Source organism: Drosophila santomea, chromosome X (assembly GCF_016746245.2).
Source record: "Drosophila santomea strain STO CAGO 1482 chromosome X, Prin_Dsan_1.1, whole genome shotgun sequence".
Lineage (NCBI taxonomy): Eukaryota > Metazoa > Arthropoda > Insecta > Diptera > Drosophilidae > Drosophila > Drosophila santomea.
The window spans coordinates 4,285,509-4,308,040 of record NC_053021.2 but is presented as its reverse complement, the minus strand read 5'-3'; the positions used below and the strand labels follow the sequence as shown (position 1 = coordinate 4,308,040).

General features: G+C 44.3%; 1 protein-coding gene and 2 long non-coding RNA genes across 3 annotated transcripts in view; 1 reads left to right on the top strand and 2 right to left on the bottom strand.

The window, feature by feature from the left end:
- The first annotated feature begins 1,279 nt into the window (after positions 1–1,279).
- On the top strand, positions 1,280–1,800 carry LOC120457047. The gene is made up of 2 exons (XM_039644218.1): positions 1,280–1,375; positions 1,615–1,800. The coding sequence occupies exons 1-2, from the start codon at positions 1,280–1,282 to the stop codon at positions 1,798–1,800; spliced, it is 282 nt and encodes a 93-aa protein (XP_039500152.1).
- Positions 1,801–9,813: 8,013 nt separating this feature from the next.
- On the bottom strand, positions 9,814–16,224 carry LOC120455061. The gene is made up of 4 exons (XR_005616709.1): positions 15,965–16,224; positions 15,506–15,875; positions 15,101–15,367; positions 9,814–10,034 (listed from the first exon to the last, which is right to left on the bottom strand). It is a non-coding gene; the product is annotated as an uncharacterized LOC120455061 (long non-coding RNA).
- Positions 16,225–16,281: 57 nt separating this feature from the next.
- LOC120455062 overlaps positions 16,282–22,532 on the bottom strand; it is a 217,383-nt gene continuing 211,132 nt past the window's right edge. The window contains exons 5-6 of the long non-coding RNA XR_005616710.1: positions 17,057–17,095; positions 16,282–16,988 (exon numbers count right to left, since the gene is read on the bottom strand). This is a non-coding gene — a long non-coding RNA (uncharacterized LOC120455062). The remainder of the gene's footprint in view (positions 16,989–17,056; positions 17,096–22,532) is intronic.

Here is a 22,532-nt window from a genome sequence, read left to right as displayed (position 1 = left end):
AGACACTGCTCTTGAGGACTAAATGCGACTGCAACCGAGAGAATCGCATACTTTCCAAGGCAATTATCGAATGCCAGCGTGTCAGCCTCGACTCCCGATTCTCCGGCTGCCCCGAAAGCCCCGATTGTGGCGCACCTCCCGATTCTGCAGTCTTCGTAGATTCTACCACTTGAGAGTCGCCAGGTCGTCGCCGGTTGGGAGAAGCGGGACTTTCGGCCGTCTGCAGTTTCAGTTTCCCTGACGCCAACAACGCCTCATCGTGTTTGTTTGGCCGCCAGAGCCGTCAGAGCCGCCACCGCAGCGACGCCAGCACCACCACTAGCACCAACAGCAGCACCACCACCATCACCACTACCAGCACACCACATTGCCTGCCGCTTTGAGCAACAGTGATGATCACTTAGCTTTCGGTTTCAGATCTTAAAGATACATGTTTTACAATATTTGTTACTGAGGTATCTTAAAAAATTAAGCATATGAGATCTTTAAAGAAAATTTAATCGTATAAACTTTTGGAATATTTATTGAATATTTTCCGTGCAGCTTTCAGGTCGAACCATGTCATCGCTGGCTGGCTAAACGGCTCTACGCAACTGCAACTCTTTCGTTGCCCCAAATTGGCCTTGAGGCAATCATTGGCTGTCGCTGCTGCCCAGATGCCGGCACCGCCCTCCTCCCCCAGTGGACCACCCCCTCGACCGCTCCAACATCGTCCCGATCCCCCGATCCCCCGATCCCCCCTTGTTGCGTTTCTTTCGCACTGATCTCAGCTGTCGTCGCTTGTTAGTGCGCACGCGTGTCTTTCTCCCTCTAAGAAGCAGACAGAGCGTGTGTTCCCCTCTCCCTCTCACTTAACGTACGCCCAGTCACGTCCTCTCACTCACTCCGCCAGCTCTCCCGCTCGCACCCATCACGATCGTGAGGCGTTGATGGCGATGGCGCTGAAGCTGGCGCGCATGTGCAACGCAACCACAAAATCGCAATTGCCGGGACCCGGGACCTAAAACCAAAATGAAAAAAGAACGGAAAAAAAAAGGAGAAGATACGAGCAACCAAAAGCTTGAGCTGGCACAACGTTGTAAGACATAGTTTGTTGCCAAAGCCCCCGCCCCCCGCCACGCCGCTGTGCCTCCGTGCTTGTGTGTGCGGGACCTCCCGCAGATAATTGCCCATCATCTCATCAAGTTCCGCCCAGCTATTTAACAACCGAGGAGCAGGAGCTGGAGGAGGAGGTTCGGGGGCCCCGAGAGCAATGAAACCCACAAAACAAGACACCAAAATGATGAACGCGACCACGCAAAGTAGAAGTAGCTGCCCGATCTGGGAGTCGAGGACGGAGTCTGGCTCCAGACCATACAATCCCGAGGGCGGAACCGTGAGTTGTGCCGCAGTCAAACTAAGAAATGTGCTTATCATTTCATTACGTTAAATATCCCTTGTCCCCTAATAAATACAACACATTTTTATTTAAGAATTTTTATTTCAGTTCACTAAGTTCAGTAATTGACGTCGAGTATACTTGGCTTATTTACACATCTTATTCGTCTATTTAATAAATAGCTAATCATACTCGTATTACGTCGCACACCATAGATATATGTATGTATGTTAAAGGTTCAGGAACTTCTCGAGCGCCCTTGGGCTGGCGCCACCAACATTGAGCAGCAGCTTGGGGCGGCGGCTGCAGATCGGCTCCAAATCGCAGCAGTCCAGGTTGCAGCTCCACTCCAACCACAGGCATCAATAGCACCACCGACGACGAAAAAGCAGGAGAAGACCAAGAAGATCCAAGCATGTTAATCGAGTAATATCGATTTTGGCGTGGTTCGTGTCTCGGACGTTTTGCCCAACCGCCGTCCTTCGCCCCACAAAAAGGGGGAGGGGCCGATCCCATCAGTGGACTCGTAACTAAATTGAATCCAATTGCAGACGAGCCGGGACAAATAACTGTGAGACATAATGAATGAGTGTTGGCCAAATTGCAACTTGGCTTGCCAGCCGGCCAGTTAAGGGTTAATGGATGGGCACCGATGGGAGTTTGGAGAGTTCAGGGGGTGGTGCTCTGCATTTTCCAGTTTATGTCCCAGTCACTAATATCTCAATTGTCCAGCGAAGGGTTCGATTAACTGCACCATTGGGCCACCCACCTGGGGCATCTGCACCTGTCCACGCCGTTTCTGTTTTTCCTGATCCTCCTTTTCCTGTTCCCGTAGTAGAGATAGACATAGTTAGCTATGTTTATTAGCAGCACAAAACAGTCTTTATTTTAGCTGTGCGGTCATTTTTGGTCAAGCTATGGCGAAAACGCAGATTAAATATATCAGATTTTTTACAACAATTCTTTTTTCGATTTTTTAATAAAAAAATAATCCGTTTTTTTTCGATAGCAGTAAAAATAGTTGTCCAATAGTGGAATGTCATACCTCGTTGAGTTCGTAATTAAATTTCCAATCGAACTGTGTTTTCAAAAAAAAATATCTATTTCTATATCTATTTATCGAATAATAAAATTTTTTAACTGAACGATTTAGCAGCGAAAATAATATCCGGACGGCTGAAATTTTAAAGAAATTTAAGAGATTCCCGATTTTAAGTACTAGGCGAACAAAAATCCCAGTAGGTAGCCAACGATCCCTTTTTTTGCCTAAAATAGAGAGGCTCGCGTGTAACTGATTTTTTGTCACGCTCCCAACAACCACATGGGATATTTTAATTTTATCGTGATTGTCGTGCAAATCTCGTGATAAACGCGTGAAGCACCCAGTGCACAATGTGACTGCGCATCTCTGATCTGAGTTTCGTTGCGAAGTAACGGCTTTTCTCCTGCATGCCTGAAAGCATGCAAGGGACGGCAATCATGGAAATATCAGATAGTTGTCTCGTTCTATGATAATTGCTGGCATCTGCCGCCACCTGCTGAGATTTCTGTTCGCATGGTGTGCGAAACGAAAAACTGGCCGATTTAGCAGCGAAAATAATATCCGGACGGCTGAAATTTTAAAGAAATTTAAGAGATTCCCGATTTTAAGTACTAGGCGAACAAAAATCCTAGTAGGTAGCCAACGATCCCTTTTTTTGCCTAAAATAGAGAGGCTCGCGTGTAACTGATTTTTTGTCACGCTCCCAACAACCACATGGGATATTTTAATTTTATCGTGATTGTCGTGCAAATCTCGTGATAAACGCGTGAAGCACCCAGTGCACAATGTGACTGCGCATCTCTGATCTGAGTTTCGTTGCGAAGTAACGGCTTTTCTCCTGCATGCCTGAAAGCATGCAAGGGACGGCAGTCATGGAAATATCAGATAGTTGTCTCGTTCTATGATAATTGCTGGCATCTGCCGCCACCTGCTGAGATTTCTGTTCGCCTGGTGTGCGAAACGAAAAACTGGCCGATTTAGCAGCGAAAATAATATCCGGACAGCTGAAATTTTAAAGAAATTTAAGAGATTCCCGATTTTAAGTACTAGGCGAACAAAAATCCTAGTAGGTAGCCAACGATCCCTTTTTTTGCCTAAAATAGAGAGGCTCGCGTGTAACTGATTTTTTGTCACGCTCCCAACAACCACATGGGATATTTTAATTTTATCGTGATTGTCGTGCAAATCTCGTGATAAACGCGTGAAGCACCCAGTGCACAATGTGACTGCGCATCTCTGATCTGAGTTTCGTTGCGAAGTAACGGCTTTTCTCCTGCATGCCTGAAAGCATGCAAGGGACGGCAATCATGGAAATATCAGATAGTTGTCTCGTTCTATGATAATTGCTGGCATCTGCCGCCACCTGCTGAGATTTCTGTTCGCATGGTGTGCGAAACGAAAAACTGACCGATTTAGCAGCGAAAATAATATCCGGACGGCTGAAATTTTAAAGAAATTTAAGAGATTCCCGATTTTAAGTACTAGGCGAACAAAAATCCTAGTAGGTAGCCAACGATCCCTTTTTTTGCCTAAAATAGAGAGGCTCGCGTGTAACTGATTTTTTGTCACGCTCCCAACAACCACATGGGATATTTTAATTTTATCGTGATTGTCGTGCAAATCTCGTGATAAACGCGTGAAGCACCCAGTGCACAATGTGACTGCGCATCTCTGATCTGAGTTTCGTTGCGAAGTAACGGCTTTTCTCCTGCATGCCTGAAAGCATGCAAGGGACGGCAATCATGGAAATATCAGATAGTTGTCTCGTTCTATGATAATTGCTGGCATCTGCCGCCACCTGCTGAGATTTCTGTTCGCATGGTGTGCGAAACGAAAAACTGGCCGATTTAGCAGCGAAAATAATATCCGGACGGCTGAAATTTTAAAGAAATTTAAGAGATTCCCGATTTTAAGTACTAGGCGAACAAAAATCCTAGTAGGTAGCCAACGATCCCTTTTTTTGCCTAAAATAGAGAGGCTCGCGTGTAACTGATTTTTTGTCACGCTCCCAACAACCACATGGGATATTTTAATTTTATCGTGATTGTCGTGCAAATCTCGTGATAAACGCGTGAAGCACCCAGTGCACAATGTGACTGCGCATCTCTGATCTGAGTTTCGTTGCGAAGTAACGGCTTTTCTCCTGCATGCCTGAAAGCATGCAAGGGACGGCAGTCATGGAAATATCAGATAGTTGTCTCGTTCTATGATAATTGCTGGCATCTGCCGCCACCTGCTGAGATTTCTGTTCGCCTGGTGTGCGAAACGAAAAACTGGCCGATTTAGCAGCGAAAATAATATCCGGACAGCTGAAATTTTAAAGAAATTTAAGAGATTCCCGATTTTAAGTACTAGGCGAACAAAAATCCTAGTAGGTAGCCAACGATCCCTTTTTTTGCCTAAAATAGAGAGGCTCGCGTGTAACTGATTTTTTGTCACGCTCCCAACAACCACATGGGATATTTTAATTTTATCGTGATTGTCGTGCAAATCTCGTGATAAACGCGTGAAGCACCCAGTGCACAATGTGACTGCGCATCTCTGATCTGAGTTTCGTTGCGAAGTAACGGCTTTTCTCCTGCATGCCTGAAAGCATGCAAGGGACGGCAATCATGGAAATATCAGATAGTTGTCTCGTTCTATGATAATTGCTGGCATCTGCCGCCACCTGCTGAGATTTCTGTTCGCATGGTGTGCGAAACGAAAAACTGACCGATTTAGCAGCGAAAATAATATCCGGACGGCTGAAATTTTAAAGAAATTTAAGAGATTCCCGATTTTAAGTACTAGGCGAACAAAAATCCTAGTAGGTAGCCAACGATCCCTTTTTTTGCCTAAAATAGAGAGGCTCGCGTGTAACTGATTTTTTGTCACGCTCCCAACAACCACATGGGATATTTTAATTTTATCGTGATTGTCGTGCAAATCTCGTGATAAACGCGTGAAGCACCCAGTGCACAATGTGACTGCGCATCTCTGATCTGAGTTTCGTTGCGAAGTAACGGCTTTTCTCCTGCATGCCTGAAAGCATGCAAGGGACGGCAATCATGGAAATATCAGATAGTTGTCTCGTTCTATGATAATTGCTGGCATCTGCCGCCACCTGCTGAGATTTCTGTTCGCATGGTGTGCGAAACGAAAAACTGGCCGATTTAGCAGCGAAAATAATATCCGGACGGCTGAAATTTTAAAGAAATTTAAGAGATTCCCGATTTTAAGTACTAGGCGAACAAAAATCCTAGTAGGTAGCCAACGATCCCTTTTTTTGCCTAAAATAGAGAGGCTCGCGTGTAACTGATTTTTTGTCACGCTCCCAACAACCACATGGGATATTTTAATTTTATCGTGATTGTCGTGCAAATCTCGTGATAAACGCGTGAAGCACCCAGTGCACAATGTGACTGCGCATCTCTGATCTGAGTTTCGTTGCGAAGTAACGGCTTTTCTCCTGCATGCCTGAAAGCATGCAAGGGACGGCAATCATGGAAATATCAGATAGTTGTCTCGTTCTATGATAATTGCTGGCATCTGCCGCCACCTGCTGAGATTTCTGTTCGCATGGTGTGCGAAACGAAAAACTGACCGATTTAGCAGCGAAAATAATATCCGGACGGCTGAAATTTTAAAGAAATTTAAGAGATTCCCGATTTTAAGTACTAGGCGAACAAAAATCCTAGTAGGTAGCCAACGATCCCTTTTTTTGCCTAAAATAGAGAGGCTCGCGTGTAACTGATTTTTTGTCACGCTCCCAACAACCACATGGGATATTTTAATTTTATCGTGATTGTCGTGCAAATCTCGTGATAAACGCGTGAAGCACCCAGTGCACAATGTGACTGCGCATCTCTGATCTGAGTTTCGTTGCGAAGTAACGGCTTTTCTCCTGCATGCCTGAAAGCATGCAAGGGACGGCAATCATGGAAATATCAGATAGTTGTCTCGTTCTATGATAATTGCTGGCATCTGCCGCCACCTGCTGAGATTTCTGTTCGCATGGTGTGCGAAACGAAAAACTGACCGATTTAGCAGCGAAAATAATATCCGGACGGCTGAAATTTTAAAGAAATTTAAGAGATTCCCGATTTTAAGTACTAGGCGAACAAAAATCCTAGTAGGTAGCCAACGATCTCTTTTTTTGCTCGCGTGTAATTGATACCCCCTATCAAAAATGCGAAAATAAGCCGTCAGAGAATACTTTGAATTTTTTCAAATTTGGTCCAAAAATTGCCATAAAAATCCATTTTTTCTGTCAGTTTATTTATTGCTGCTCCATTTTTAGTAGCTGACAAGACAAACAGGCCCAAGGCATTGGCTAGCCCGAAAAACTTCTAATTGGAGGCAAACATGTGCTGGCCGCTGGTCGAAAGGGGATGCCGTTTTTGTGCAGTGTTCCAGGATGTCGGGATGTCCAGATGGTCCTCGAGGGTATCGCCACCTACCGGGCGGCTTGCGATAATGGTTCCTTTCTGTGCATATTGTATTTCCCATTAGAGGAGGGCGCCTGTCCAAGTTTCAGGGATGTCATGTTTGTCATTTTGCTGTGGCTCCACCTCTTTTTGTCCTCCTTTGATTCAGGCCTTCGTCCTGTTGTGTCTTTTCACTTGATTTTCACTGCTGTTGTTTGCTCCTCTCAAAACTCTGTGTCGCTGCCTAATGGGCGCACTTGTCCGAATTGTGAGGGGATTCTAAAAGATGTAGGGCTTAAAAAGTGGGATGGCTGGGATGACTGGGTGGTGTTGGAGACATCTTGAGCTGCTTCGTCTTCGTGGAGCAGCACTTGACCTGGTTCTTTTATTTTTTCGACTACGCTGATGCTGCAGCCTGAACGGGTGCTTGGGCTATGTGTGCCACAAAGCTAATTGCCTTGCTGTTGGGAGAATATTTATGCCGGGCTTTGCACGACCCACTCATCCACATGAACCACCGTCTCTGCAAACCCGCACTCTCGTGGTGCACCTTATTTTGTCACACATTCGAGCTAAGGCTCTCAAAATATTATCACTACAGATCTCATAACTTCTCGAATAACAAAGATAGGCAGTCCGCTCTTTTCCAATAAAATATAAAATTAATATAATAAGAGTCATCAACAAACATTTTTTAAATTTAAAGGTTATTTATTCAGCACGTATTTTGTATATAGAATATACGACAGGACTAAACAGGTATTAATAGGTTGAAGAATGGACCGGACCACTTGTCCGGTAATCGCGCCGCTCAGCCTATATAATAAATTGCCAAAAAGCGCAGAAGGCGCGGGGTCTCTCAAAAATGAAATGTGGCATAATGAAAACAAGAAATATGCCGACATATTTGGTTTTCCTTTTTTTGTTAAGGTTCGAATGGTATGGAGACCCCAAGCGAATGATCCCAGAGACCACCGCCTAGTTTTTAGGGCCCTACCGCCCACAGCCCCTGCTCAGATTGTGGCAGTGGCGGCTTTTTGATTTACTGATGTTGCCACACGACACAGAACAAAAAGGTTAGTGGTAAAATCACATAAAATAAAAATATAAACATGATCATTATATCCTGTTATTAATATATTTGTTTTCACTTGTCTGCCTAGGAATCCGTATTTTAGAAATGCACAACTATTATGTTATTTATTGTATTTTTTGCAGTGCCTTTAAGCAACATGAGGATAAAGGCGGCAAGTGCCGCCACACACACAATAATAGCCCAGATATATGGTACGAGTAAATATATCCCCACTGGCATGAAGGATGACGCCAATTGGCCTGCGTTGCTTAGCGCCAACGAAAGGCGCTGCGGCCAACACACAGTCAGCAGCAGAGAGAGACGGCATGTGCGACTGCGAAAGAGACGGGGCGACACATTGGGGCAACAAGGCATTTTTTTCGCTTGGCCAGAAGCTTGGTGGCGCCTCAAGTAGCCGGGTATGAAAATATACAAAAAAAAATCGAGAAAATAAATAAAATAAAAACAGAACGGCCAAAAGGACTGCGGAGCGCATAACTTCACCGAGGCGGCGGCACCGGCTTCTGATCAAACGTTTAAAAGCAACGTCTTCAATGCCCAGCAACAACATCGGTACAACGTCGGCAACAACAGCAACAGCCAGCCAGTTCCAGAGCTTTAAGACAAAAGCGCGTTGGCAGCCAGCAAGCTACATCAAGCCGGGGGATTTCAAAGGGGGATTTTAAGGTGGGTTTTCAGGTGGAGCTTAAAGGGGTTGGGGAGGTGGTTTTCACACAGAAAGAAAAGTTACGAAGACCGAATCGATTTGAACGCCAATTAGCTCAGGTACACGTACACTGTTTAATATGTTGGGCACTAAAGGAATTCAAGTATTTATTACAATCACCAGGATCACTTTACAGTACTTTTAACTACTTAAATTATTATATTCAGAACCAAAGTTTTAACGTTTTTTAATGGGTTTTTAGAAAAGAGCGAATTACCTAAAAAACTCGTGCAATCCTTGGGTCTTGTTCTTTTCATGTCCTTTTGTATTTAAGTGTGCACTCGTTCGTTTTTTTTTCGGATTGGATCGTCTTTATTTTGAGAAAACGACGCCGGCAAAGCTGCCCCCTTCTTTTGGTTTTTGAAACCCTCCTCTTCTTGTGTCCAGCGACATCTTCGGCAAAGTTATTCAAGTGGCGCCAGTCAAACATTTTTTTGCGCAAGAACAACAACTACAGCAACAGCAGCAGCGGCAAAATGCTGCAAGTAAGCCACTACAGCAACTACAACATTTGGGCCTTCAAGACAACAATGAATGGCGCTCCACACAAACGCGGACACACACACACTCATGCTCGCAGGAAAAGGAAGCCAGAAGTAAGAAGACCAAACTGACCAGCGATTAGAGCTTCTCAAACTGTCTCGAAATGATATCAAAACTTACCCTTTTATGTGAAAGCATTCCTAGGTAATGTAAAAACAGTACAAAAAAAGTAATATAAATTCACAAAAATCATTTTTTTTATTTTACGTTATTTTAAATTAGAGGGCGTACTCCTCAACAAATAAACTTCTTGATTTGTCACTTAACCAAGGATTACAAAAGTTTTTTACTTGCAAAATATCGCCATACGCTTAGTATAATTATTTTTATTTATCCCTGAATGGTTGATTCCGGCTTACCCTAACTCAGTTTACAAATAATTGGAAAAGAAAGTGGTGTATATATGAATTTAGAAAAGTTGTTTCATTGTTGTTGGGTGCAAATTAAATTTCCCATCTGACAGTTCGAGGGGTTGGGTTTTTTGGTTTTTTGGCTTTTGAGGGGTGAAAAGTCATCGACAGATTAGCCGACAATTTGGTGTCACTTTGCCCGAGGACTTTCGAGGACACGCAGAAAGAAGGACGTAGGGCGAAGGACGCTGCTGCTGACATCGCGACATCTCGATGTCCTTGTCGTCTGCATCGGATGTTTCAATTCGCAAGTTGCGCTTCCTTCCGATCACGTGGCCAAAACGCCAACGGCGGCCGTTCACTTCCGCCTGGCCGATAGCTTCCGTCCGCTCGCAGCAACAACAATCGGAGCATCCAATTCCCCAGTCATCCTTCCAAGCATCCGTTTGTCCAGCTCTCGAGCTCTCCATCTAAGCGGTTGTCCGCAGACACACGGCCAGAAAAGCGTTGGTCCTGCAATCGAAGAAGGAAAACAATTAGGATTTCTAATGAAGATATTATTTAAGACGTTACTTGTAGTTTAATTAGTTTAGTAGTAATGTTAGTTTTTAGTCAGCTTGTATTATACGTTTATTTATATTCTGTATGGTTAAAACATAAAAAGGAAACGGATTCAATAAAGTGTTAATTACGAACAGCCTAAAACAGTGTGTTTTCCTATGGGTAGTAAGTCGGCTGATGGGCATTCTGATGATGTTTTCTCTCTGTGCGCTAGTATCTCCCTTTCCATTCGAACCGCGTGACAATTACTCATGAATACATTTTGCGCCTGATAAAAGTGAACGCTTGAAGTTGCAAGGGGCGGGGGTTTTTGATTCGGAGGGGGTGCGTTTAGAGGGGAGCGGACAGCCGTTTGCGTTTTATTTATGGTTTTATTTGCGGCATCACAAAAGCCTGCCACGAGCCTCGAGCTCTCAAGGACTTTCAACTACGATGAAAGTGGCAGTGGGAGTGGAAACGAGGATGAGTATAAGGATGAGCATCGAGACATCGAGGACATTGTACCCCAGAGCGTCATATGTTTGTAACCCTGGATATCTGCGGCTATATCTTCCACCCCCGACTCCCCGCTGCATCTGTGGCACTATCTATCCACGGCTATAGCTGTGTGCGCCCCATAACCATAAAGTCAATTTATTTATTAAGTTTTTATCGCAAGCGTCGCGCAATGGAGAACAATTCACAAAAAAATAAAGAGAAACACATTTGGGTATTTATATTGAGTGGGGGTTGCGCGGGTCTGACAGTTGGCTATTAACTAGTTGTTGCTGATTTGATTTTATCGAATCAGTAATGTGTTTTGGCCCTTTGGGTGCCACGATTCAAGGGCATTTTCTTAACTATAAGTTAATTATTAAACAAAACCTTTAAGGGGATCCCATATTAAAGAAAATAATATTTAAGAAAATTCAAATAGGAATGCGAACGGTATCTAAGTAAAGTAAACCAAGAGATGATTTTTTAAAGACATAATATTGTGTTAAAAGTCTTGGCAAATCGCAATTATGTAGCATTTCTGTTGGCAGTTTTCGTAATAGTCTTAGTTTGTCGTCTACCCTATGTACGCAATGCAATTGAGTAGTTATCCCAATTTACAAAGTGCTGCGATCGTGGGTCCTGCTTAACGGCCTGTTTAATGGCACGGAAATGGCAATGAAAATCGTTCAGCGTTTTCGCTCTCACTTTTCCCAGACTCTGCTTGTCTTTCCTCTCTTTTTGTCCGTGGGAAGGGACTAACCGGACATTTGTTTTAATTAACAAAAATTAAATGGCAGACGCCTACGCCCAAAAGTCCACAGTGCGTGTCACAAGTTCTCTCCATCTTCATCTCTCTCAATATTAGTAGTAACTCTTCAGTTTAAAATTCTTGAATTCTTTTCAGATGGCTCGCGGCAGCTGTACGCGGGTGCTTGTTGTACGTATGCAAATTAACTTAAATACCCTAGAAATTAATTAGCAGCGATTGAGATCGCTTGATAATGACAACACAACAACACACGAAACACCGAACCACCGAGCCACCGACTGTTCCGAATGGTTTTTCAGTGGTTCCGTCCGGCCTTAACCCTTTTTCTTTATTTTTCTTTTCTTCTTGTTTCTTTTCTTTTCTCTTCTTTTTTTTTGTTTTTTGAAAACGACGTCGCTGTGGCGGCGACAGTAATAATGATGCGTTTATCCAAAACGAGCATCAGATAAGCGCCAGCCACAGGCGATCGACAAGTTTGATAAGGCGCTGCCTGATAAGAGCGAGACGGCTGTAGAGCGCTACACTCGGAAAAACCGAAGGCGAAAGGAAGTATATTCCCTATATAACCACTCTAGAATATATTGTTGGAATTGCATTATAAGTAAGTTTATCTAGCTTTAGTATCTTTATATCAGTCGCTTTTTCATATATCGTTTGATTTACACAAGTTTGGGGTAGTCATTTTTTGCAATGCATCAGGAGCGGGCAGCGTGTGTGCCCATCATTCAAATGCCAATTAAAGGCGCCGGCTTACACAGAACCTGAGAATGGTCGATCGAACTGGAACCGGAGGAACCAAACCCAAGCAAACCCAAGCCATCCGATCCGATCCGATCCGAGCGAAGCGATCCCATCGAAAGAAACGGATCCCGAAAGGCTGAAAGGCAATCAGCTGTCATTTGGAGGCAAACAAAGTGGACATGACCGGCGCCCCTGTCTCTCTCTTCGCATCCTGCGCTCGTCAGAAATTGGCGCTCGAGGGTTTTTCAGCCTGACACCGAACCAAATACCCTGCGGCGATCCAAAACAGGTTAATGAGGAATAATCACCCACCCAAAATTAAGGGATTTTGGTCTAATTGGGTGATCTTGTTGGTGAGCTGGTCAAGGCAGATGTGCTCAAAAAGAAAGGGTTAACTTATGTGTGTGTGTATGTTGCTCAAAGGGAGCATTTCGGGTGTTTAGCAATCGTGTTAGAAATAAATTAACCAAATAAACATAGCTATCCAAATAATAATGCAGAATTAAAGGGTTATATTATTAAATGCGAACGATCACAGGCATTCAATATTTCACATATATCGCATTTGGAATTGGTGTGTGCCGGACGATCGGAACGCTTCCGAAAATGAGGCAAAAACAAATGACGACGGGGCTAAGACCGGGTCCACAAAAGCCAAGAGATGAGGCCAAAACCGAAGCTCAAAGCCGAAACCAAAACCAAAAGCCAAACCAAAAGCCAGAACATAAGCAAGACTGACACTGACTGGGCTTGCTTCACCATTGTGATTGCGATTGTGTTGGGCCGGGCTCAACAGCGGCGCTTGGATTCGCAACTTGGCGCTGAAGTCGCCGTCGCGGTGAAGGAGTATCTGGAGGATCGAGAGGATCGGAAGGAGAAGCAGCCGAATGGCCATTCATCGATCAAGCTGCAAGCGCCACGACGAGAAAGGCGAAACGTGAGGCACCAGAAGCTGCGGGTTCAGACATAAAATAAGAAAAACAGACGAAACTGCTTGGAAAAAGCAAAAAACAATCGGCCGGCTGGGATCTTGCCTCCGACTCCAATTCCGACTCCATTTGAATACTCCCGAACTCGCACTGGCATTCGCAGTGCTATTTGTATTGCAGGCCTTGCACTCAGCCAAAGTTAGTTAGCAACTAAACTACAGATCACACAGAAATCTCCTAGTCAACTTGAATGGTATATTAGAATAATTCGGGAAAACTCTTTGAAAATACTATAATCTTCCTGTTGCATATAGAATATGAATCAATTTCAAACTGAATCAGGACCCGTTTTCTGCAGTGTACCCCCCTTGTTGACCTGTCAGTGTCGCTATTGCTGTCGCTGTCGCCAAATAAAGAGCGTCGTCTTCATCGCAGCCCCAATCGGAAGGCTCATTGTATTGGCGACTGCAGATCGGGAATCGGGAATATATATACATATAACAGGGATATAGGATAGGGAACAGGGACTCGGACTTAAACTCGGACTCGAGCAATTCCCGATGCTGTGAGCTGGAAAACGACGGATCACCAGATCGGGATCGCAGCGCCGGGACTTTGTCTTTGATCGACTTCAAGACTGAAGGACTGAGCGACTGAACGACGGTTTGAATCTGAATCTGAAGCTGTAGCTGAAGCTGACTTCGTTTGGGAGATACCGTTGTATCGTTGTATCCCCCGGATCTGCATCTGCATCTGCATCCGAAGCCGTTGCTTAAAAACTGGGCATGTATCTGAAACCGAAACTGCCGCCGCTCAAGTTTTTCGTTTTTTTTCGGGCTCTTGGCAATTGATTCGCAATTCCGTGGGGCGCATTGATTTTGATCGACCACGACAGGCGCGCCATTCGGTCGCTCGTCGGCGCCTTTCCCCTTCATTTTCCCCTGCGCATATAAGCCCCTCTATAAATGCCCCCCTCTGATTTTGTTTCATTATTTTTAGGGGGCAGACGCAAATTTTATTGACAGCGCCTGTTGGCAGCCAAGGATCGAGGATCGGGAATCGGGAATCGGGCATCGGGAAACGAGAATCAAAGCCACTGAGCCGCTGATGATTTGGCACTCGTGTGAATAAGCGCTCGAGTGCAACGAGTGCACTCACACTGAAGTAAAGTGTATAAGCTCACACGGGAACAAAGTGCATATGGCGTATCATAATGATATCCCAACAGTATTATATACTTAACTAGTTGCCACTAAAGTAGAATAAGAATGATAAAGGCAGGCACTTACTCGTATTTAACGTATTTATTAAGAATTCTGTTTTGGAATGGCGGACCTGTGGCTTACATTCCCAGCCTACACACACATTTTTCGCCGACTTCCTTGGCAGTTTTCGTTTTATTATGCCTGCCAAAATTGCAATCGAGGGAATGCAAGGGGTATTCCAGGGAACTTTGGGTTCCGATCTGGGTTGAGAACAGACAACAAAAAATAAGACAATTTGACGGCCCATTTCACTTGCAGTGTGGCATCACTACAAAGCGCCCCACGCTAATTGCGGCAATTAAGTGCACAAAAATCTAACGACAAAAATGTAAAGGGGGCACGGGCAGGAGGAGGGGGATCGGAATGATATAATTTTAACGAGGGGCGGCTACAAACGTTTTGGGGGCTGCGGTCAATCAGCTACCTGCCTTTTGTTGTCCGGAATTCGGCGCTAAATGCTCTGCGCCCAGTTGCCTTCGCCCTTTGATGTTAAATAGTGCCGAGCGGCTCGGATCCTGCGTCTATGTAGATAATGGTCGAGGGGCGCGGGTGTCTGGTCGATCGGCTGAGATCCAAATGACATGCAACAGACGGAAAAAGCACAAAACACAAAAAACTAAGGGAACGTCGCCGTTCTGACAACATGTCAACAGCAGTCTGATGAGTGAGATCTTATAATTATGCTCGTATGAAAAACTTTGACTTCTCTTCCCAGATATTCGTACTCCTAAGAGCACGCTAAGCACCTATTTATAGAAGATTTTGCTTCGGATAAAGTTACATCTATAATAACTTATATACCTGATGTTTTGGTTAAAATATCTTGGTTATGCTTACCGAAATGCGGGCGATTCTTCGTTCATCAGAGGGCATGGAGACAGCAATTGGATAGACGCCAGTTTATGTCGCCAGAGATTGGTCAGGATCGGAGACTTTGGCTTTCCACTGTCGCCAAGCTCCCCTCGCCTTCAGTTGTTGAAGCCTTTGGCAGTCCTTTTTATTTTTTATTTAGCTCCCAAACTCCTACACTCTTGCTTATCTGTATGCCGGCCGCTTTGATATGATCGCCGACAGTGACAACGGCGACGGCAGCAAAGGCATCAACTACACAGGGAAAAAAGAAAGGATATTTTCTATATTAAAAAAGAAAATCAAAAGGTATTGCATACTCTTGAAATAGAAAAAGGAATATATTAATTATGAAGTTCCTTTTGAAACCATTAATGTTGCTATATTTCTTACCGTGTAAATCAGCAAACGTTGCTCAGATTTTTGATGGAACAATATTTACGTTTGTCCGTCCGTTTGGCCGCTTGTCCGCTTGTCTGTCCGTTGTTGTTGTTGTGTCGTCGGGGCCATGTCAAGCGCCAATTGGAGCCACACTTTGCCAGGCACTGGGAAGCCAAGAGAAGGGAGGGGTGGGGCAGGACAGTTTGGTTTTTCGGGCTCAGTGACTCCATGGTTCGCTGGCTTCTTCCTGTGCTGCCACTGCCACTGAGGATGACGATGACGAAGCGTTGACAAGGCGATGACAGATTTCTGCGAATTTTTCGCATTAGGCTTTGAACTCGAGCATTTGTTTTTGCAGCCACTGGAACTGGGTCGATGAGAGCTACACCGCGAGAAACGGAAGAGTTGTGAGACTATATTTTTGCTGGTAGTTACGTTAAATTTAAACCTACATAGGTAATTTTCACTAACCTTGTTTTATAATGCCCTCAGACTATACAAAACCATTTAATAAACATTAAGAATATATAATTTAGTGTTTTATTATTTTTTTCCGTGCAGAAAGAAGGGTGAGAGGGGGGGCGCGGGCGGTACCGGTGGGTACGGCGCTACTGTTTTCGCTCAAGCGCTTCGCTTGCTGACGGCTCGGAACGGCGGGCAAGTGGCGCTGCCCTTTGATGCTAACGGTTCTGGAGATGCCTCGATTTCCGCAGAAATTGCTAATAGAATCACAGCACCCCCCAACCCCCCAACCCCCCAACCCCCCAACCCTCCAACGTACCCCTGCCACTACAACTGGTCCATTCATCTGGGCAACTTTATCAAAGGGTTGACTTTGTCTAAGCGCCTGCTCCAGTCGCCTTTCTTTAATTTCTCTCGGAGGATGTTGCTCGGATGGAGGATGTTTTTACGAGGCAGCAGATTCACCAGATTCTGTAGATTTGCTCGATATGCGAGTGCTGGGGCGGGACAACGCCACCTGATGGCGACACGTAGCTCGTTTATGGCAGCGCCTGACGGCGGCGCCTGTGGGAAAATGTTATCCAGCCCGCGCAACTCTTTCAGTTGCACTCAGAAAAATTGATTTGACCAAAATGTTATATAACATAGTTATCATGATTTTTGGTTGCTCTCTTCGTACAGTGTAGTATCCCAAAAGGGTGTGGCACTTGGCTCACGTTCGAAACTCCCACTCCTAATTCAGCTGCAGCTCCATCAGTTCCATCAGCTCCATCAGGTCCACGGTCCATGTCCACGTTTATGTCTTTGGAGCCGAGATCTCGGTGGCTGATGCCCTTTGACCAATCTGCGCCAAATGCCAGCAAGTGAATGGCCAAAACAGCAAAAGGAAAACCAGAAGCTGGCGGAATCCACTCAATGAGTTGGCCATGGCTTGCTAATAAGGCGACATGTGAGTTATGAGTGCCAGAGTGCCGAGTGCCAGAGGTAAATGAATACCAAGTGAGTGGTTGTAAAAAGACGTGAATGTCAGATGCTGAAGGTATTCGGCATTATGCCAATATTTTACCTTAGTAGTGTTTTTACTAAGAAAAGTATACATACATGATTTTTAAATACGTCCAAAGGCCAAAGCATTAGTACCTGAAAGAGATGATTTAATTTAGTTATTTTGTCATTTCTTATGCAGTTATCAAAAATAAAAACCGTTTAATTAGGTTTCCCATAATTCAGATAACGAACTTGAACTATAAAAAGCAAACGAGTCTGAAGACAAAAAGCGGATTGTGTTAAGTGGACCAATAGTGGAACCAGGAAATCCGGCAGTTAAGCAGCAACACCAGCGATTAGATCTCCAGATAGGTGATAGACGTTTGCGACATTTGTGGTTAATGGAGAGGTGGAGAGATGGTGATATTATCGCACGGGATCGTGCCTCCCCAGAAACGGAGGCATTTGGTCATTAGGCATAGCATTGTCACAATATTTGCGAGTCGGGTGGGTGGTGCGGTGATTGAGAGATACAAAGATAGAGAGATAGTTGGTTTGGATAGTTAAGCCCATGTATCATCAGACGTACACATACATAACTCGTATATCTATGTATAAACCTCACCCTCGGTGACTTTTTCAAGTGCACACGCGTCGCAGGGCTAAAATGACAAAGACGGCGGCCGCCGTCAAGCCATTGAGATTTAATTGCACAAACGCCAGTTGAGCAATAAAATTTATGGCCTACAAATACTAGGCCTCATCCGAATCCGAGTCCGATTCCGAATCCGAATCCCAGTGCGAATGAGGCGCTGAGGGGGAGTAGCTGTGCTCTGTACCCTGTACAATCGAGGTTCTTTGATGAATGGCCGCAATGACAACTCAAATGAAAGGCTGGCTCAAATTGGCGCTTCAGACCAAATGAAGATGCGCGTCCACACAACTGGCATAGGTTTGATACTTAAACATCGAAATGTACACTTTACCTATTCAAAATTGATTTATCAATTATATGTTATGTTATTTAACTATACTATAACTATATTTGCTTAGTAAGCTTTTTATTCAGCTGGTATTGCTATCGATGATTCAAGGGTGGATTAATTTAGGGTTCCTGTTTCTCCAGAAAAACCAAAGTCAGCCCGCAGAGCTTTTCCGTATGTAGTTATATCCATAAGTGATTTGATAGCGAATTGAAAAAACTGAAAAACTGAAGCCCACAGCTGCTGATAATGCCTGCAATCTTCCTTTTGTTTTCGTGATATGGGGGTGCATGTGGAATTTTGTGTTTTTTTTTTTGGTTTTGGGTCTGGGGATGCAGTCAAGTAGATTTAATTGCCGCTAACCCTCGATGTCAGATGGATTTTGGATCTGCCTTAGTATGTAGTTTGCTTTCTTTTTTGTTAGTGCAAATGTTCTCGATTTCATTGATTTCAATTGCTGCATTGCATTGCCCAAATATCGATTACAATAAACACACAGACACACACAGCACTACAAAGGGCGGGACTCGGGAAACAACAAAAGGTGCAGGCAACAACAATGGAATGGACGGAATCGCTTAAGTTTAAGGCCATTAGAGAAATTCCAGCTACCTGAATTGGTTACCCCCACCCTCCACCCCTCTTTCCGGATTTGGGATCACTTAATTTTCTTTTCTTTCGGCTATTTTCCACCACTCCCCCGCAATTTCCAGCTCGGTTTCAATTCGCAGATGCCAATTGTTTTATTTACACGTGTAATCGATAGCCGAGCAGGTGGTTTTGCTCACTCCACTAGATTTATTTCGTTGGCAAATAACTATGTATAGCTTATGTCGGAATCAGTCTTCTTAAAAATATATCAATAGTTCGAATCGCTTAAGACATGTGTACATTCCCATAGAAGAGCCAATGATTATACACGTATAATAGCCGTTCCGCAATATAGTTGGGAACCCTTGGCCATCGCGATCCGATCCTATATCTTGTCTTTCCCAACTGCCCAGTTAGTTGTCCAGTTGGCCAACATTTTGTCAACCGAACGACAACAGATACCGCCCCTAATTACAGGCTCCCACCCTCTCTCTCTATTGTGCCGCAAATCGCAAAAGCGTAAAAATGTGACAACGCCCGAACAGCGCTCCAATGGTCACAGCTTGTTGCAAGCTACACTGAGCGAAAATGTGAATATATTTGGGCATAAGTTCAAAGCCGGATATCTGGTTGTACTAAACAAAGTGCAAATTCAGCTTGCAAATCAAAATGCTGGCAATTAAGTCAATATTAAGTTACAATAGTAATTGTAGTAGTGGGTTTGCAGTGCACTCGCTTGGCTGGCCGCTCCACTGGCCGCTCCAGTTCACGCCCACACGTTGCGTCGCCTCTTTACATAATGGATAAAGAGCGGGGATCGGGGCGAATCGGGGGAGCTCCCATGCGAACACTGCGAACGCTGCGAACAAACGCAATTGTTGTGCAAGCTGCGGGGGATGGGATGGGGTGCTCCTCTGGGGCGGCGCAGCCTACGAACTCCCTTCCCTTCCAAAATAGCCACAATCATATCCGGTCACAGTAACAGTCACAGTCACAGTCGCCATCACAATCCCAGAGATCGGGAGTTACGGCCCAGGTGAAAGTGCGTGTTCTTCAGTTGGAGCTCATTTCCCCTAAACTAGCAGATATGACACATATAACACAAAAAGGTGAGGAAGCTCTATGATTGCTTGAATAAAGATTTTAAAGTTCAGCAAAAGTAATTCCCAAATTGCAGAGTGTTAGTCTTTAAGTCTTTAAGTCTCAAATTGCAGAGTGTTAATCGCAGTCTTAACTCTTAATCTTTAATTTTCAAATTGCAGAGTGTTAAGCGTAGTCTTAACATCCTGACAGCAAATTATATTAAGGGAAAGGGCCGTTTTCATGATTTAATGGCACAACTTAAAAGTTCTTAATTTGATATAATAAAAGCGGCAGTTTTATTAAATGATTACTGCGAATAGAGAGTTCCTGGCACTTCAATTGAGTTGCTTGGGGGCTCTTGCTCTACAGGGCCTGAGCTGAAGACCTCTTCTGGTTCTTCTGGGTGGGCGACTCTTCCCGATTGCCCAAATTGCGTGGCCACCTTAGCGCTGAGAGAGAGAGAGAGAGAGAGAGAAAGAGAGAGAGAGAGAGAAAGGGGGAGAAAGGGGGAGAGAAAAAGAGAGGTGGGATGGAGATAGTGCAGGGTGGTGTGAGAGCGAGGGAGAAGACATTTTGCATAACGCGACATCAGCAGTCGACAGTGAAAGACGTCTTAGAAACTTGCATAAATATATAAAAGCAGAGCAGTGTGCATTAACTTAAAACAATTAACTCCTAGGCAATTTACGAAAAATGTAAGTTAAATGATGACTATTATGTTTGTTCAATGGCAACATATAATAGTTATATTCAATGCTTTTTTCTCCTGTGTACTGAAGACTCACCACTCGCCCTGTGGTCTCTTATTTTCTCAGGCTAACAATCAAATTGTAAGCTTGGGGGAGGGGGGCAATGGGGAGCCGTAGAGGGACAACGACCAGCTAAATTTAAGCCCAAAGTGGAGGCGACGCGTCGCCATCATCATCTCCATCTTCATCTTCATCAGGCGGACAAAAAGTTGAGGCAGCATCGTGCATTTACAATTTTCTGCGAAATTTCTTGAAATCTGAGCAAGCCCGCCCTCCTTTTCCACACCCACTCTTTGGGTTTCCCTTTTTTTTTCATTTTTTTTCCATTTGTTTGTTGTCTTGTTTTCTGGAAATTTCTCAACTGTTGTTGTTGTTGTGGCCCGCCCGCCATCATCGCTTCGCAATTATAATTAAGTTTAATTGAGTGATTGACGTTTTTAGAGAGTGCGCGGTCACCCACAAATCTACAACAACAATGCCAACAGCAGCAAGCACATTCAGAAAAAAAAGTCCACTTTTAATAAGATCGGTTTTCTATCTAGAGTTTCTCCAGAAAAAAATTAGAAGAATAATTGATCAGTTGTTCGTGAGAAAGATTCCCGAAAACTACTTACACTTTGTTATACATACAGATGTTTTTTTTTTAACATTTTATATGCAACCCCCAAAGTTCTTGTTTTATATACTTCACAGAACCTGTGCATAGTTTCTCTCTGTGCATGACTAACAGAAGAGATTATGAAATCAACGAGCAAACAACGACGACGTCCCCCGTCATAATCAAAACAAGTCAAAAACGTTGAAAGACAACAGCAACAATGGCCGTTTATTCAAGTGCCTCCGCTCCTCTGACAGCTGAAAACCCCCTTACCCCTTACCCCTCCCCCTTTTTCGGTTTTTGGGGGCAGGCTGCTTGGGTGGCCCCCTTCACTAGACCAAAAGCTCAGACAGCGATTGCAACATGCCGCTTTTCCACTTTTCCGCTTTCCGCCGGCCACTGGGCATTGCACAAATTCGAGGCAGCAACTACTGCAGCAGCAACATCAACATGAAAATGTTGACAACTTTTTTGGCTCGATTTTGGGTGGTCCCTCCCTCCAGTTAGTCAGAGGAATTTGGCGAGGTGATTGGCTAACTGTTTCGCTGATTGTTGGAAAACTGGCATATGCCATCGTGATAATCACTGTATTTATGTAAATAAATAATATAATTAAGCAACTTTCGCCCTAGAATTTGTTTGGTTAATTGCCTGAATTGAAACACCAGTAAAAAGGCAACAGCAATGGAGCTGTGTAGCCGCAGGTTAACTTCCACCATCGAATAGAAGCTCAAAGACAAAAGCCACACACATAAGTACCTACATACGTATGTATGTACATATATAAACGGATATATACCCGACTGTCTTTGATTTCCCCCTGATTAAATCCCCCGCCGCCTGACTACGAGTATATGGATTGGATTGGCCATCAAAGCGGGTCATAAAATGCTCCCATTCAGCGATTTTTAACAAGCCACTCGAGTGGCGGAGGCCCCATCGATAGACTCATCACATCCGCGCGTAATAAAATGCACGCACGCACGTCCGACACCCAAGAAGATATGGTGGCATCGCTGGCGGGGTAGGGAGAGGGGGGGATCAATACCAGGCGGAGGGGAGTGTGTTTTATAGGGGGGGCTGTGCAGCATCCGCAGTCATCTAATCAACTTTGATCGCATCTGGGGCCCCTTAAAAAGTGTGCCCACCGCAGACACTCATTCTCTCCGTCCTGAGCTCGCCTTTCTTCAGCACCTTTCTCCTCAGCGTTTCTTCTGCTCAATTCTTCAATCCATTTCTTCGGCCCATCGCTCCTCTAATCTTGGGTGCTGGTCATTTGTAACACCTAACGGTTTGATTTGTATAATCGATTCACTAAAAACATTATATTTAACAACAGCTGCGGCCATGATTGGGCAAAACATTCTTTTCAATTGAGGAAGAAGTTGATGAAAGCCAAAGAACCAGTGTTAGAAAAGCTCTGGCTAAACTGCAGATTTGTGTCGTTTTATTTCTGTTTATGCATATCAGTTGAAAATCATATCATTTATGGGCAAATAATATGTTAGGTACGATTTGATCATTATATTTGATATATTCCTCAAAGTTCTGCCATTTAATGAAACCCTTTTTTAACGGCAATCAAT